The sequence below is a fragment of the Temnothorax longispinosus genome, chromosome 6, assembly GCF_030848805.1.
Source record: "Temnothorax longispinosus isolate EJ_2023e chromosome 6, Tlon_JGU_v1, whole genome shotgun sequence".
Taxonomy (NCBI): Eukaryota; Metazoa; Arthropoda; class Insecta; order Hymenoptera; family Formicidae; genus Temnothorax; species Temnothorax longispinosus.
Genome location: NC_092363.1, coordinates 13,991,697 through 14,009,175, shown reverse-complemented (window position 1 = coordinate 14,009,175; position 17,479 = coordinate 13,991,697). Strand labels below are relative to the sequence as shown.

The window sequence follows — 17,479 nt, the reverse complement described above, 5'->3', positions numbered from 1 at the left end:
AATTCGCGCATTGTAATACTAATAATAATACACAAACTTCTTCAGCTTCTTTTCACCAACCTCTCTCATCTATTCGTATCTCAGCTACTCGATCCACCTCGATACAAATCGAAAAGAGAGACAGACAAAAAGCAAAAATAATATAATAATAGTAATAATGAATATAAAATTAAGAATATATAATTACATAAATACTTATAAAAACAAGGCTAGATACAAATATAAAAAATGAAGATGAAAAAAGTTTTTTTTTATAAATGTAGAATATTTATAAGTTTTCTATTTTTCCTCTTACTTTCTTTCTTGTTACATGATTTGTTATGTTCTGATAATGTATAATAAATACGCATACGCAAAAATAATTTGATAAGAAATATTTTAGGAAAATGCGCGGACACGGCGGTTCAAAAATTATATTTTGCACAAGCTGAAATAAGTAACTGCCAATATTTTTCTGAAAACAACTTTTTTCAAAATTTGTCACAAATATTTCTTCCAACTTATGTATATATAAACAGAAATCATCGCTTGCTACAATCAAGTTCCCGAACATGTTTGTTTCATTGTTTTCATAAGCTCGAAATGAAGAATATAACGTTGTATCATCAAAAGTAGCCTTGCTTTTATTTACATAGTCTATACATGTATCACATGAATGAATTTCTAAACATTTTCTTGTTAGGTACCCACATACATATTTAAATGCATTTTCTTCTGGTAGATCCATTGTATAATAATCATGATTTGGGATGTCTAAAATTATACGCGTTGAAGATGGAACAGATTCAGATACGGTAGATGAAGTAGAATTTGGTGTCCCAATTAGACTTGACATATCATCTCCATCTGGAGCACAATTTTGCGTATCTGGATGTTTCAGAAATGTTATACTGAACAGTTTTTTGAAAGCGCGTGAAAATTGTATAGGTGTTGGATTTAAAGAATTACCACCTTGTTGTCTAATCGAACCAAAAAAATTTTCGAGACAATCTTGATTAATCCTACGTGTTTTCAAGTATGGAAAATTGTAATCATTTTAATTTTTCCCAAAGTTTTATTATACTTTTAATCGTTATCTGCCAGCATTCAAAGTATTTTACTTTTACATTAGTACCCTTTTTATCAATGACTTTAATACTTTTCAAAAAGCATATCATTTCTTCTAAAAACTGTTGTTGTATTTTGCTTCCGGTAAAAACTTTACCATATTTTTTAGGGCTACTTGCAGTAAAAGAATTCAAAATATCAAATAATTTATCGAAATGGTCTATTATAAATCAATGGTTCCAACTGCTTCACTTGGAAGTAAACCGTGAGACATTTGTGTACACATGCCTGCAGCGCAACGATTGCTAAATACTTGGCAAGCAAGTTTCACTTTTATTCTTTGAAAACCATTGGGTTCAATATGGCATTTCGTTAAGTTAGGTGCCAATTTTATCCATTGTTTACTATCTTTCATATAAAATTGAACAATGTGAGTCCATGATGCTATTTTATTATTAAACTGAAAATCATGCTTCAGGAGATTATTGCGTGTTGCTTTTAATAAATGAGGAGTATCAAAAATGTTAAGTACTTCTTCCTCCTCAACTAAAAAGGTTGAGTTTTTTGTCGAAATTCCTAGCTCGCGAGATAAATGGATAAAATTAGATCCCATATCTGTTACTAATGCATGTACTGTTGCACCACTGATTCTTAATTTAATTATTGTTTCAAATATTATACTTTTTAAATCATGATTCCGACATGTACTTTCGACAAAACAATAACATAAGAAAAGTTTCCAATTTCCTGCAATGCTACGTGCCATTATAACAAAAACGTTTTTTGCAGGTACAGATGATTTTTCCTTTCCATTATCCTCAAACCCAATAATTTCATCTCGCGATACATTACAAAATAAATGAGATTTTAAACTCATCTCATCCGCGCATAAAATACAATGTCTATCCATCAGAGGCAATGACTTTAATTTTAATGCTAAAGTATCAAAAATTTTATTATTTAAACCAGGTGCAATATTCCACGTTTGAGTCAATGATTGTAAACAACGTATTGAGAGTAATGGAATTGATTTCTTCAATTCTTTATAGTTTCGCGGACTTGAAAAATATAAACATAATGCGAATTTTTTAAATTCAGGATTGTACCTTCTACCACGACTATACGTTTTACTTGCGCATCAATTTGTGCCGACAACAATCTCGCAAACCTTACAGGTAATAACTTACTTCCTAATGTACGCAGAGTCTCAAACTGATCCGCATCCTCCGCATTTGCTGCTTTTTTTTTGGAGTTTGGCACTTAACCTTTTCGTAACCGTCTAATCGTTTCTCGCAGACTTTTAACTTGCGCTTTCAACTTCTTATTCTTCAATCTCAGTTTCGTCTTTCGAGGAGAATTGTCGGAAGACATATTTGCTTGCTGGGTCTTCGTACATGTGCCAGATGTGCTCCTGCGCACACAAAATATTTACATTTCTTACAGATTGCAAAAACAGATGATAAATTAATACAGTAAAGCCCGTATCAGACTACGGATTGGGATTGAGATTGGATTGAAATTTTATCAGAGCAAAGTTTACTAAACTTGAGATCAGTTTTCTCTGTTCTGATTGATTAAATTTCAATCCAATCTCAATCCCAATTTGTAGTCTGATACGGGCTAAAGAGATATATAGATTGAAGTAAAATAAATAAAACTTACGGTCCAGCAATTTCAGCATCATTATTCATTACACGTTCAGGTTCAGGTAATTGCAAGTTACTGCAAAAGGTATAATTAAAAGAATGTTATTTTTATTACAATATTCAAATATTTTCCAAACATTGAAAAAAATTATTATATATATTGTTTTTGGTAAGTGTTTATGAAAATAATTACTGGTCTTTTATTATTACCTGTTATTTTCTTCTCTGCTTGTTGATGGAGTTGCAATCTGTACATCCAGATCCATCTCAAACGTTCCAACGTTGAAACATGTATTGCTACAAAAAAATCGAGTTAAATGAGCTATTACGATTTTGGTTTTAATATTTGTATATAAAATGTGTGGTAATTGTGACGATTCTTAAACATGAAATTATATTTCACGTCGGACAAAATCACTTGTAAAAATTCAAATAATTAATCGAATATTTGAAGATAGAAATGATACGTAAAATCGATATTATTCAATGTTATTAGAAGAGCAACGCGCGTAATCCACATTCTATATATCTAAACCGATCGATTTTAGTTTCCAAACTCAACACGTGCATATTTCGTACATCATATAAGAAAACTTTTCCAAGGAAAAAAGGCTATTGTCCTAGGTCCTTCTCTCCGTCCACCATAAAAAGAATTTATAGTGGAGGGGACAAGAGGCCACAAAAACCCGCTAGGATTCTGTAAAATTTCAGTCTGCTTCAGTCTGCTGGTAGCAACCAAATGCACAAGTTGTGTATGTTGGAAATGGCGACCTGGAGACGACGAAGACCGGCGCCCCCGCGCCTGATACCAGTGTGCGCACGCAGCGCCCATGTATACCCCCACTTCCTCTACCTCCTCAGTCCGCTCTTTACCATTGTCGGTTACACACGTGTCCACTCTCTATGTAACGTTCTCTATAATAAACCTCTTTATAACCAATATTCAATTACTTGCGATCCGCGTGCCTCAACATTGGTTATGGGCCCAGACACGGTACGCGCCAAGTGACGCGTGCGAGAACGTAACCCAGAGAACAACAGTCGAAAAGGGAATCGCGTGAGTGGACGCCATTACGCACGCAGTGCATCCAAGTTTCGCGAATACGCTCGTAGAATCTATTACGCGATATCACAATGGCCGGAACAAACTCAGTGCGAATCGAACCGTTGAATAAAGAGAACTTTGACACATGGAAGATTCAGATGCAAGCGCTGCTTGTGAAGACGGAGGGATGGCAATACGTTAGCGGCAAAAACACGATACCTGCCCTCGTCGCGAACGACCCTGCATGCTTCTGAGACAGCCGTGAGGACATGGGAAATCAACGACGAAAAAGCAAAGTCTGACATCATCCTCTCGATCAGTCCTCCCAAACTGAAACAGGTTAAAAGCCATAATACGTCGAAAAAAGTATGGGATAGGCTACACGTCATTTACCAATCGCGAGGGCCCGCGCGGACAGCGACTCTCATGAAAAATCTCATGTTACGGCGCATGGCGGAAGGCGAAGACGTCAGGGAGCATCTTCGAAACTTCTTTGACACCGTCGATAAACTCGCAGAGATGGATATCGACATCAACAAGGATCTGTTATCAGTGATGTTGTTGTACAGCCTTCCGAAATCGTTTGAAAATTTTCGATGCGCGATCGAGTCGCGTGACAAACTACCGACCGCGGACGTGTTACGTATTAAAATCACGGAAGAATACGACGCGCGAAAAGGTGACTCATCCGACAAGTCCGCGAGTGCTCTTATGATTAAAAGAGGCGCGAATAAAAAGAAACCGTCAAAGGGCGGGGACAGTAATAAAACCTTTAAATATCGCTGTCATCGATGTCAGAAAGTGGGGCACAAGGCAAACGAGTGTCAATCGAAAACGAATCAATCCGAAAAGGAATCGGCTAAGAAAGTCGATGCCGTGATGAGTCTCTGTGCTGAGGTGAGACCCATCGACACGCGCGAAGAAACTGCGAATCACAAAACGGACGAAGAAGCCGCGAACATTGTAACGGAAGACGCAAATTGGTGTTTGGACAGTGGATGCAGCACCGCCCACCTTTGTAAGGATCTGTCAAAGTTCGACTACATAGGTGGAACGGCGGGACAGAAGTTGAACCTGGCCAACAGGGCATCCACACACGTCGTCTGACGAAAAGGACTGACGACCATCACAACCGAGACCGAAGGTCAATCGAAGAAAATAAACGTCACCGATACCTTGTATGTTCCGGACCGCACGAATCTTTTATCCGTCGGAAAGATTACCGACAAGGGATACACAGTGATCTTTACGAAAACGAAGGCCGATATCGTCGATGATCGCAGTGATAGTGTCGCATTAATCGCGCGCCGCGCAAACGGATTGTATTACGTAAACGGATCCTCCCGTGAGAACGGAGCCGACGACATAACCTCCGCCGCGATTGTATCGACCGAGGACAATTTCATGATTTGGCATCGCCGCATGGGCCACCTAAATTTTCGCAATCTAATCCAGTGCGATAGAAACGGATGCGTTCGCGGGATGGACATTAAAGATCCGACCGTTCGTCCAAATTGCGATATATGTAATCGTGGAAAGATGACGCGCCCTTTTTTTTCGCGAAGGTTGGAACGGAGTACGTCGCCGTTACAAATCGTTCACACGGACCTGTGTGGACCCATGCGTTCTTCGTCCAACGGTGGAGCTCTCTACTTCATAACCTTCATTGACGATTATTCGCGATGGTGCGAGATTCATTTCTTGAAGAAAAAGGACGAAGCCCTGGAAGCCTTCAAGAGATACAAGTCTTACGCCGAAAGGAAAACCGGCGCCAAACTCCAATCTCTGCAATCCGACAACGGGGGCGAGTACGTCAACAACAAGGCCTTTGATGATTATCTGGAGCAGCTCGGTATCAAACGGAGGCTCTCTACTCCACGTACCCCGGAGCAAAACGGAGTCGCGGAAAGACGCAATCGCACCACCGTGGAAATGGCTCGCTGCATGCTTCTGGGATCGAGACTATCTACATATTTTTGGGCCGAAGCGGTAAACATCGCGAATTATGTAAGAAATAGGTGCCCGTCCAGCGTCTTAGACGGAAAGACACCATACGAACTATGGGTCAAACGCCCTCCTAACGTCGATTACTTCAGGGAATTCGGATGCGACGCTCATGTCCTTGACAGAAAACCAGGCATCGGAAAATTTGAGCCAAGATCGAAGATCGGTACGTTCGTCGGATACTCGAACGAAAATAAAGGTTTTCGCGTATGGATCCCCGAGGAAAAGAAAGTGGTAGTCACCAGAGACATCAAGTTCGCCGAATCTCGGAAACATTCCGACAGCGACAAAGTTTCGCACGATAAATCGGACGACTTCTTCCCTTCCGAGATAGACTCGACACAATCGCCAGCTCCGCTTCTTACCGGAACAGACGTTTACGGGAAAGCTGGTCGAAACGAGCCGGAAACAGTCACATAGGACTTTAGCTCCTCCGATGGGAGATCCGATGACATCGACGAAGACGAGGAAGAGGACGCCCCCGAGCACCCCATTGAGGACGACGTTGCAGCAGATCGGGCCCCCGAAAATGACGACACCGCCGCCATTCCAAGCCGAAGAGGACCAGGAAGACCGAAGCTGATACGCACCGGGCAAAGGGGGAGACCCGCGAAGCAATATCAGACCGCAAACTTTGCAGATTACCAAGAACATTACGTTTTTCAAACAAAAGTGACTACAGAATCGGCCCTGCAGGGATCCGACTCGGACGATTGGTATCGCGCCATGTCGGAAGAAGTGAAATCAATCTTGAACAAGGAAACATGGTCCATCGTCGACCGTCCCTGCAACCGGAGCACCGTCGGGAGCAGATTCGTTCTAAGAAACAAATACTCCGAGGATGGTACAATCGAGCGCCGAAAGGCTCGCATCGTAGCTAAGGGGTATTCTCAGCGTCCCGGACTGGATTTTCATGCGACTTTTGCACCGGTCGCTCGGATGGGTTCGATCCGCATGATCGTCGCTCTGGCGGCTCAGCTCGACATGGAGATCCACCACGTCGATGTAACGACGGCCTACTTAAACGGTATATTACAGGAGGAAATATACATGGAAATTCCTCAGTACTTGATAAACGTGCTCGAAAGATTGAAACAAGAAGGAGATTCAGCTACACGCACCAAAGCTGCACATATGCTGGATCAGATCAAAAAGGGAGACACCGTATGCAAGTTGCATAAAGCGCTATACGGTCTCCGTCAAGCGGGCCGATGTTGGCACGAGACCTCGAACGACGCCATGGAAGCTTATGGAGCCACAAAATCATCGTCGGACCCGTGCGTTTATTACATTGGACAGGGTGAAGACATCATCTTAATCGCAACCTACGTCGACGACGTCGTAATTGCCGCAAAGGACCCGCGAAGGATAGCCGATTTAAAACGCTTTCTGAGCACAAAGTTCGAACTTGAGGATTCCGGAAAAATAAAGAGATGCTTAGGAATCGAGTTCCTACGAGACAAAAATGGAATCCACCTAAAACAATCCGCACTCACCAGGGAGATTCGCTTCATCGTTTTGACATGATAGATTGTAAACCGAAGAAGACACCACTCGAGCCAGGAATCAAGCTTGAGAGAGATGACCAAAAATCTGGAGAGGGATTACCTTATCGTGAACTGGTCGGATCCCTCATGTACCTGTCGGTTTGTACCTGTCCAGATATCTCTTTCGCCGTCAGCTATCTCAGCCAGTTCAACGACTACTTCGGCGAAGCTCATTGGAATGCTGCGAAGCACGTCTTGAGATACTTGAAAGGGACGGAATCAACAGGGTTAACCTTTCCAAAATGCGGTGGCTCATTGACAGCCTACGTAGATGCTGACTGGGCCAACTGCCCACTCGACAAAAGATCTTACACGGGTTTTACTTTCCAAATAGGAAAATCCATCGTGTCTTGGGAGTTACGCAAGCAACGAACCGTCGTCGCCTTGTCATCTACGGAGGCCGAATACATGGCCCTCTGCGAGGCCGCCAAGGAGGCCATTTGTCTACGTCGCTCACTCATCGAATTTGGTTTCGAGGACACGGCCAAAACGACTCTTTTCTGCGACAGCAATGGTGCTCGAATGCTCGCGGAGAATCCTGTGCATCACAATAGGTCGAAACACATCGACACCAGGCATCATTTCGTTCGTGATGCTGTTCACAGAAACCTAGTAACCATAAAATACGTTCCCACGGACGAGATGGCTGCGGACGCATTGACCAAACCCTTGGCTGGTCCTAAACTCAAGAAATGTCTCCGCACCCTGGGCGTCGAATGACATCATATCTAGGGACATCGATGGCACACAGGTCGAGGGGGAGTGTTGGAAATGGCGACCTGGAGACAACGAAGACCGGCGCCCCCGCGCCTGATACCAGTGTGCGCACGCAGCGCCCATGTATACCCCCCCACTTCCTCTACCTCCTCAGTCCGCTCTTTACCATTGTCGGTTACACACGTGTCCACTCTCTATGTAACGTTCTCTATAATAAACCTCTTTATAACCAATATTCAATTACTTGCGATCCGCGTGCCTCAACAGTGTATACTGGTGACGATCACGTGTTCGTTTAAGCCAAGCGTTTCGTTTCGAGAGCGTTCGCGATGATCTGCAAAATGAACGAATTGTGACGATGCTTCCGACGAACGTTTCGAGTGGATTACGGGACAATAATTTCGATGCCGGAACCAGACATGTAGACCATTTTATACACATCATTAAAATAATTGAAAAAATATAAAAAAATTCATACATCTTCTTTGAAGTTAACTATGTTATAAAATATTATAAATTCAAAAATAGAAAAAAGAGTTGTAGATATTTCTTATATTTTTTGATATTTTAAATTCTTCATCGATTTGAGTATTTCTGCATTTGATTGCTACCAGCAGACTGAAGCAGACTGAAATTTTACAGGATCCTTGCGAACCCTTGTAGCCTCTTATCCCCTTCACTATAAATTCTTTTTATGATGGATGGAGAGAATTAAGGACCTAGGACAAGAGCCTTTTTTTCCTATATATATATATATATTTTTTATTTGACGCACCCTGTTGTTTCTTCTTGTACAGTGTCCATTGACATGTGTTGTTCAATGTTCAAAGCCTCATCGTTGTCCATTATTGTGCTTCTGGAAAAAAGTTGATTTGAGTTATGTGTTAATTTAAATTTAATTTTTCTAATATTTTTATGATAAATGCAAAAATAGCTTACACATTATTGTTTTCATTTTCCATTGATACTATTACATTCGTTGATACTGTAGAAGCTGTAGTACTGCTGTAAAATAATATATTTTTAATTATTTTATATTACTATCAAAAATATTCTAAAGTATTACAAAACTATAGATTTTCCAAATAAAGAGTAATTAAAACTAATATAAATAAAAACTTACTTATTATTAGTGAACTCTAAACATCTTGTTGGTACAGCATCTGGATGAAGGCGAGCTCGACTTTTGACCATTTTATATTTATCTTCCTCAAAATGTACATGGCACAATCGACAATTGCGGTGAGCATACTCGGGGCCTTTCGGTATTAAATCTGATCTTCTGCATGCTTGAACCCATGCCAACCACCTATATATGTCAGAATAATTAATTAAATTACGCAAATAATAAAATAATAATGTAAACAATTATTAAAATAGTATTTGTACCTATCATGTTCTTTTGGAAAAAGAAAAAAGTGTCGTTTTTCCACATTTATGGTGCTCATACATCCTGTCACTGCACATCAATGACTTTCTTTTTCCAAGTTTTTAATGGTTTTTTCCATTTTCTAATTCCTTCTCGTAGCAAAAAATCTGAAACAAAGCTAAGATCAAAGTGCTCTCAAAGAAAAGAAAACCTGTATAAAATTTATACAGGTTAACTTTCCTTCCTATGCTTCCAATACACAAATCACTTTACAATCACTTCACAAATCTCTTCACAATCACACACTTTACAATCACACACTTTACACAATTTTTTTTCCGACTTTTATCAAGTCAATCTATAGCTGTCTATAGCACTTTAACGCCTTAGCATTTAAATGCGCCTCTAAATCCGTTAGAAAAGGAAAGAGAGTAAGAAGAAAAGAGACAGAGGTAGTGCTTTATTTCGCGCATGCGCAATCCGTTTTGGCCAACACGAAATCAGAGGAGTTGCGCTACTGTATATACTGTGCCCGTACCTAGCAGTCTAAACCACGTAATTTTCCTTGAAATTTTACTGTTAAATTTGACAATTTTCCGATCGGGTGCATAGTTTTACCGTCGTAACTAGGTAAATTTTCGCTCGTTTTGTTCATTTTTACGTGTTTTAGACTGTCGTGCAAGGTTTTTTCGGAAATCACTGTCGCTCAAGTACCTGTGTCAATCTCCATACTGACATCCACACCATTTACGCTTACCCTCACAAACATCGGTTCGCCGTCGCAATCTCCACTTGCAAGTTTTTTGTATAAACATTGATTTCCGTCGAGCTCCATCTGATAAAATGGTTCACAAAGTGCAGTGCGTTCGCCGTCTTCTCGCCCATGTCTTCTTCTTCGCTGCCGTCGCGTTGTCCATCTTCTTTACCGATCGCTTGGCTTGCGCACGTTTGGAGTAGCAGGCGCTTTGAATGTGTCCGTGCTTCTGGCAATGCTTGCACGTATAATCCCGATATTTACATGTATTTCGGCGGTGCCCTGGCTTTCCGCAGCTGGCTGCCACTCATCGCGGTGTTGTTGTTGTGGTAATTGCTCGGGGCTTGGGCATTGTTTGCGCGTATGGCCGCGTCCGCGGCAATTCCAACACACCATTTCGCGGCCTTGACGTTCGGCGCTTTGCTGCTGGCGCGATGAAGCAGGAATGTGCGATTTTCCCCTCCAACTCGGCTAAAGAGTTTTCTTATCGCTTGTGGATGAATTTCATGCATTTTTCAGCGCTGTCTCACGTGTTGTCGCTCCTTTGAGGGCTGCAGAGTCGTACGTAGATTTTCCGTTTCAAACAGTTTCACTTTTGTTTCTTGATCTCGTAGTCCACATACGAGTTGATCGCGGAAAGAGTCGCTGAGGTTTGAAAAATTGCAATTTAGCGACAATTTTCTTAGCCGTGCGGCAAATTCAGCAACGCTCTCGCGCCTTGTTCTTGGCGCGCCTTGTAGAATTGGCTTCTTTCCATCACACCTCGGAAGGCTTTGGGTTCAGATAATCTGTCATCAATTTCGTTAGCTCATCATATTTTTTTCCGTCAATTTAGCTGGAGAACACACAAGTGCTTAATTAATTCATACGCGTCGTCATCCATTGAGGTGAACAGTATAGCAGCCTTCTTTGCGTCTACGGTGGTGTCACGTGCTAAAAATTGAAATTCTAGCTTCTCGACAAATGTATCCAATTTGTCTTTGCCGAGACAAAATCTGATTTTTGAACTGTCGGACATGATGCTTTCTGTATCTGAATCGTGAGCGGACTCGAACGATTCCTCTTGCTCGGAATTTTCGTGTTTTCGGAACGCTATCGAGCACTCTAGTCGCTTCGGTCTTTGCGATTTTTGATTTCTCGGACGGCCCTTTATTCCTTTGCACGAAATCCACCAACAACGCGCGCAAGTCGTCGCGTTTTTTGTTTGCTCTGACCGGCACTCCTCGATTTTGTAATTCGTCAATTAACTGATCCTTGCCGAGTCTCCAAATCCAACCGGTTTGCGTGTCGTCGCCAGACATTGGTTTCCAGCGCGTTTTCACTGGTAAATGCGCACTGTCGTGAGTCTAATCAAGCATCCTCGTCGCCAACTGTGGTGTTTGGAAAGTGAATAAGCACACCAGCATTCACCTGGGACAATACTTGATAACACTGTTGGCGAATCTCTGTTCCGGGCGTAACTCTGGTTCGCCAATTAGCGTAAGAACGCCGGGCTCGACCCCGACAGGGATCCGGCGTGCGGTTAGGAAGAAGACACTTAAAACTTGGAGTAATGCACAAAATATATTTAGTCTGTCTGTACAATAATGGTGAACGCACTCGTACAACGATGAGAGAGCGCGGTACCTTGCGCGCTCGTGAGTCGGTTGCGTTGACGCGGAGATGATAGCCGGTCGCGGTAGCGAGGGCAATTACTGAGCGTTATTTGAATTAACGCACGCACTTGAGGCGGTTAACTCAAGTCGCACTTGTGTGTTTGACGCACAAGACGCGATGATGTTTGTCGATCGCAGTAGCAATCGAGATTGTTGAGCGTACAATGGCGCGGCACTGAGCGCGCACTAAAACTCGGATATTCACCGCTTGCGGTGGCGAGGGTTGCAGCAGACGCACAAACGGCGCGACAATTAGCGGTGCTCTCAAAGAGCGATAGACCCGTGTGCATGACGGTATATGTAAGACCGCGTGAAACGGAGTAACCGAGAACGGTAACGGATGCACGGCGGTGTACGACCTCGTGAACCAGAGTACTCTTTTAGACTATCGGAGACTCTTAGCTCTCGCGGCCCTTCGCGGGCCCGTTTCGGAAGCTTTCGGGCGCACGACGCGTATCGACCAATCACTCGCTTTTCCGGGATCATGCAATCACGGCATGACGGATCGATACCCGTCGGGAAAAACTTTGCGGTCAGGGTTGACGCGGGGAGCGGCGCGAAATCCCCTCGTTTGGAGGGCGACTAAAGGATGGCGTTACCGGTGCGGAATTAATCCTCGATCGCGACAGAAAATTACGGAACAAACACAGATTTACAATATCAGGCCGAGACCCGCCGATCGCATGTGGAGGATGCTCGTTCACGAGCCGCCCGTAGCGTAATTGTCCGCGCTCTATCGACGCTCGCTAGATTGGGCCCGTCGGCTCACTCACACCTTTGCACTCATATACACGCCTATGGTGTGCGCGCGCACATCCACATTCGCAGACACCACAGTTATCAACTTTTTATTCGCCGTTAATTTTGCAAAGCAAAATAAATTCCACTTGTATAAATTCCACCTCAAATCAAAGCGATTCATGGTTGCAACCGGAGAAGATTAATTAAAAGGTTTGATGTCTAATATGACTAATTGAAGTAAGAAGCGAAATATACATCTATAAATTATTGTTTCAATTATAATTTCCTTACTTACCAACATTATGATATTTCAAGTATTAATTATACAAACAAACGGAACATGAGCGACAATTTTTGTGAGCGCACACGTACATACATGTATTAAAAACTCATCCGTCCGCGTAATAAATAATACATATATATATATATAAATATACATGACTCTCTTGCTTACTCACTCACTCAATTCACTCTTTCACAGTCTCACACATTTTATCACTTTCTCGCTCCCTCACTCTCTTACTCTCTCACTTACGCTCTCAATGCGTCTGCTAGGCTTGATCGCCAGCGCACTCTTACGTCAGAAATTGCAACCGTACAAAAAAATTATATATATAAAACATACTAAAATCCGTGCATTTGCGTAAATATAACCGGTAGTGTGTCTCGCGCTGCGCGTGTCTTGGCGCAAGATACTACCGTGTTTCTTGATTCTACCACAGGGGTGACACGAATTCATTTTGACTTTGATTTAATTAAAACAATGTGGCAAATTATCACCAGAATTACCTTCAAGAGACGTAATTGATTAAAAGATCTTGTTTTTTTCTTAATGTCCTTTTCTCTCAAACAGTATACTAACCCTTATAGAACCCTAAATGTCGAAAACTTTCATAAACTCTAAACATGGGCAAATTTTACCCAGTACATTTTTATTTGCTCATAACCTAGAAAAATGATTGAAATTCAAGCTGCTTTCATCAAGAATTGTATAGAATTTAAAATTATTTCTTCTTTAATACTACTATTATTATCTACAAAAATATTTATGACCGATGGCTGGGCCCGGATAGCCCAAAATAAGTAAAGTTCTTTCTTTCTTTATTCGACCCAACTGGCCAACTTTATTAAATAGAACGCTACGTTTCGACCACGGGTTTAGGTCCTTTTCAAGCGTCACAAGTACAAACTATTAATTAGTAAGGCATAATGCCTGCTACGCCACATCTAAAAACTAATGATAAAAAATATTACGACATGTAACATATATAGTTTAAAATAGATATAAAAAGTGCTTACATAATTTGTTCGTTGAGAATTACAATATATAAAAAACCGTTGACACGGCATATTCGATCGTTCATAGTCAAAGAACTTTTCGAGTTTCGGCGATGTTACTGTTAATGTGCGGACACGGATAACAACAAAACAGTACCGCTCAAAGCGATCAAGAGGGGAAAACAGAGTAAAAAGTAGGAAATGATGTCTCTTTTATAATACGTTCGTAGAGAGCGTTGAACCTCTCTGTGTCTCTTTGTAAATTTATATTATCGTTGAGAATTTTTTTATAAAAAACATTTCTGCCATTTCCCTCTTCTTAGTCTGTTTCTCCTTATGTAAAATTACTGGTTTATTCCAGTCAAAGTCATGTCCATATGACATTCTGTGACAACTAACCACGGAATGATTACTGACGTTCTTTTTTATATCATTCTGGTGCTCCCCGAGACGCGTGCATAAATGCCGTTTTGGGGTTCAGCGTTCCCCAAAATATAGTCCCTCGTCAGCGTTCCCCAAAATATAGTCCCTCGTCAGCGTTCCCCAAGATATAGTCCCTCGTCTGCGTTCCCCAAAATAAAAAGATATATATGAATATATATATATATATATATATATATATATATAGAGAGAGAGAGAGAGAGAGAGAGAGAGAAAGAGAAACCTTACATACTGGTGTGCATGTGCATGTGCATGTGTTACATACTGGTGTGTCGTGTGCATGTGCATGTGTCACATACTGGTGTGTCGTGTGCATGTGCATGTGTCACATACTGGTGTGTCGTGTGCATGTGCATGTGTTAGATACTGGTGTGTCGTGTGCATGTGCATGTGTCATATATTATTTTATTATCTTATTATTTTTTTTCTTTTTTTTTTCACTCTTTTTATTAATAATAATAATTATTATTTTTATTAATAATAATAAGTAGTAATTATTAATATTAATAATAAAGAAAGAGAAAAAAAAAGAAAAAAAAAGAAAAAATAATAAAATAATAAAATAATAAAATAATATGTGACACATGCACATGCACACGACACACCAGTATCTAACACATGCACATGCACACGACACACCAGTATGTGATACATGCACATGCACACGACACACCAGTATGTAACACATGCACATGCACACGACACACAACACATGTACAATAGGTTTAAGGCGATGCGAGGTGTGTTTTCATTAAAATTTTATCGCACGAGCTCTTGTATACATAAAATATACTAAATTGTTTGGTTGGGAGGACGAAGCAGTTTTGTATTTTTGGTTGCTGTATAACACAAGAAATACATTATATTTGAGATATATTACATATATTATGAAAAAGTATATAAAAATGAACAAGGAAATATTCGTGCTTAAGAGTATTACCTGGAAATGTATCAAGATGATATCAAACCCCAAAACACTGTCCGCACAGCCCCTGCCCACGCATCCTCGGGGGGGGTCTGGGGGGGGCAAAGCCCCCCCCAGTCACCCAGCCCCTGTCCGCACAAACTCTGTCCGCGCAGCCTCGGGGGGGGTCTGGGGGGGCAAAGCCCCCCCAGCACCCAGCCCCTGTCCGCACAAACTCTGTCCGCGCAGCCTCGGGGGGGTCTGGGGGGGCAAGCCCCCCCAGTCACCCAGCCCCTGTCCGCACAAACTCTGTCCGCGTAGCCTTGGGGGGGGTCTGGGGGGGCGAAGCCCCCCCCAGTGGGGGGGTTGGGGGGGGCGAAGCCCCCCCCAATGAGCGAACCGCTTAAACCTAATTAACAATTACAGCAATATACATATACATATCTCTTTCAGAACTTTTGTTCGTTTGTAGTGTTTACACGATAGATTTTTGGATATTGTCTACTCCATCTTAAAGTTTACTTGAAAATTTTAGACTTTGACTTGAAAGTTATGGATCGTCTAAAGCGAGTTATTATACATATATAATGGAGTTGTTTTAATTTAATTTAGAAATTTTCGTTACATGACGCGCGCAAAGAGCGTATATTCCCATCATTCCGTACCTCAATAAATAAAATCACTCACCGACACCGATGCGCAACAGCGGACGTATATCTGCCACGTAGCTACGTTGATTCTGTAACATACAAATATAAAATTCATATTAAAATTGTGTGTTTAAGAAACTCGTTGTTTTAAAACATACGTCCTATGGCATCAAACTTTTTATTCATTATTTAAAATTAAATATTTATTTAAATATTGTCGCGAGTATATATATATATTTATTTATTTATATATTACCTTATAAAAATAAACATTACACCGTTGAAAAACTTTTGTAGTTTTGTTAAACAAGTCCTTGTTAAAATTTAAATGTAAAATAATAATCAACGCATACATGTGTAGATTTAACAAAAATAAACATTGCACCGTTGGAAAACTTTTGTTAAAAAAGGTCCTTGTTAAAATTTTTATGTAAAATAATCAACACATACATGTGTAGATACAACATGTGCCTGCCATGTTAATTAAACTTAAAAATATAAAATTATTAAAATAATTTAAAAATCATGTTAAAGAAACACAATTTGAACGTATTTGTTAATCATGTTAAAAATTACAGAAAAAGAGTGTTTTGATTTTACTTAACAACAAAACTGGGAATAAAAATTTACAGAAAAAGAATGTTGATTTTATCTCAACTTTGACATAATTGTACACATAATTAACCTCAAATTACAATCAGAATTAATTTCTTTTCTACTGAAATATTTAAACATAGTATCGGTCCCAGTAAACACAGTAATATAGTAGCAATGCAACGGCAATGTAACCGAATATAACAGGTTATATCAACCAGAGTGTTACATGTAACTTACATGTAAGTTACAATTTCCGACTCGGCAATATAACATGTTACATAACGTGTTAATCAACTATTACGTAACAGTTACAGCACCAACTGTTGTACTAGCTGTAATAATGAGCGTAAAAAATTATTTTTTTTTCGAGATTTTATTACCATTTTTCAACTAAATTTGTTTCTTAAGATGCAGTCTATGATTATAAATATTTTCTCGTATTTAAAAACACATATAAAACACACTTACCTTGGTGGGATTTGAACTCGGGACCTCTGGATCGTGAGCCAACTGCCTTACGTGGTAGACTACTTTTTAATTTGATAAAAGTGTTTTATATAATCTACACATGTTACATATGTTACCAGCGCAAATATATAGATTTTCAAAAATTATCTCAAGAAACAAATTCAGTTTAAGAAGAGTATATAGCTGCACAAATTTTTAATATTGACATTATATCTATTACATGTACATAGAAGCAGTACGTAAATGCATTCTACTAAATTGGTACATGTAATGGTAATATGCATCATAATGATTAATTACGTTATTTACCGATATGGATGGACGATTATATAAATTGATCATATATAAATTATAATCATCTTGTAAATTATTAATAATTATTAATTATAAATTATGTATTTTGTAAATTATAATTTTTGCCTCAAGGCAAACTAAAGGGCCTCTGCACAATATTAAACCTTTCAAACAAAATATATATATTTAAAAACAATTGAAAATTTATGATGAAAAGCGCAGATCATTATTAACTCTAGCAAAATAAAACGATGCAGGGTTTAAAAGCCCGGGCACATAAAAAACGTGAGCAGTAAGCAAATCAACAGTCTTATATTAATAT

The 17,479-nt window shown here is 40.2% G+C and overlaps 2 protein-coding genes across 2 annotated transcripts in view; one reads left to right on the top strand and one right to left on the bottom strand.

Annotated features, from left to right (window-relative positions):
• Nucleotides 1-2,134: 2,134 nt before the first annotated feature.
• The window catches only part of LOC139814732 (uncharacterized), a gene marked incomplete at its 5' end in the record, with an annotated part of 81,279 nt that continues 65,934 nt past the window's right edge, over nucleotides 2,135-17,479 (top strand). The window contains one exon of the mRNA XM_071781206.1: nucleotides 2,135-2,222. Coding sequence (XP_071637307.1) covers nucleotides 2,135-2,222 — 88 coding nt within the window. The remainder of the gene's footprint in view (nucleotides 2,223-17,479) is intronic.
• LOC139814736 (uncharacterized) lies at nucleotides 2,218-11,935 on the bottom strand. The gene is made up of 7 exons (XM_071781215.1): nucleotides 9,396-11,935; nucleotides 9,130-9,315; nucleotides 8,946-9,011; nucleotides 8,782-8,862; nucleotides 2,904-2,990; nucleotides 2,710-2,769; nucleotides 2,218-2,458 (listed from the first exon to the last, which is right to left on the bottom strand). Exons 1-7 carry the CDS (start codon nucleotides 9,452-9,454, stop codon nucleotides 2,308-2,310), a joined length of 690 nt encoding a protein of 229 aa, XP_071637316.1. The 5' UTR covers nucleotides 9,455-11,935; the 3' UTR covers nucleotides 2,218-2,307.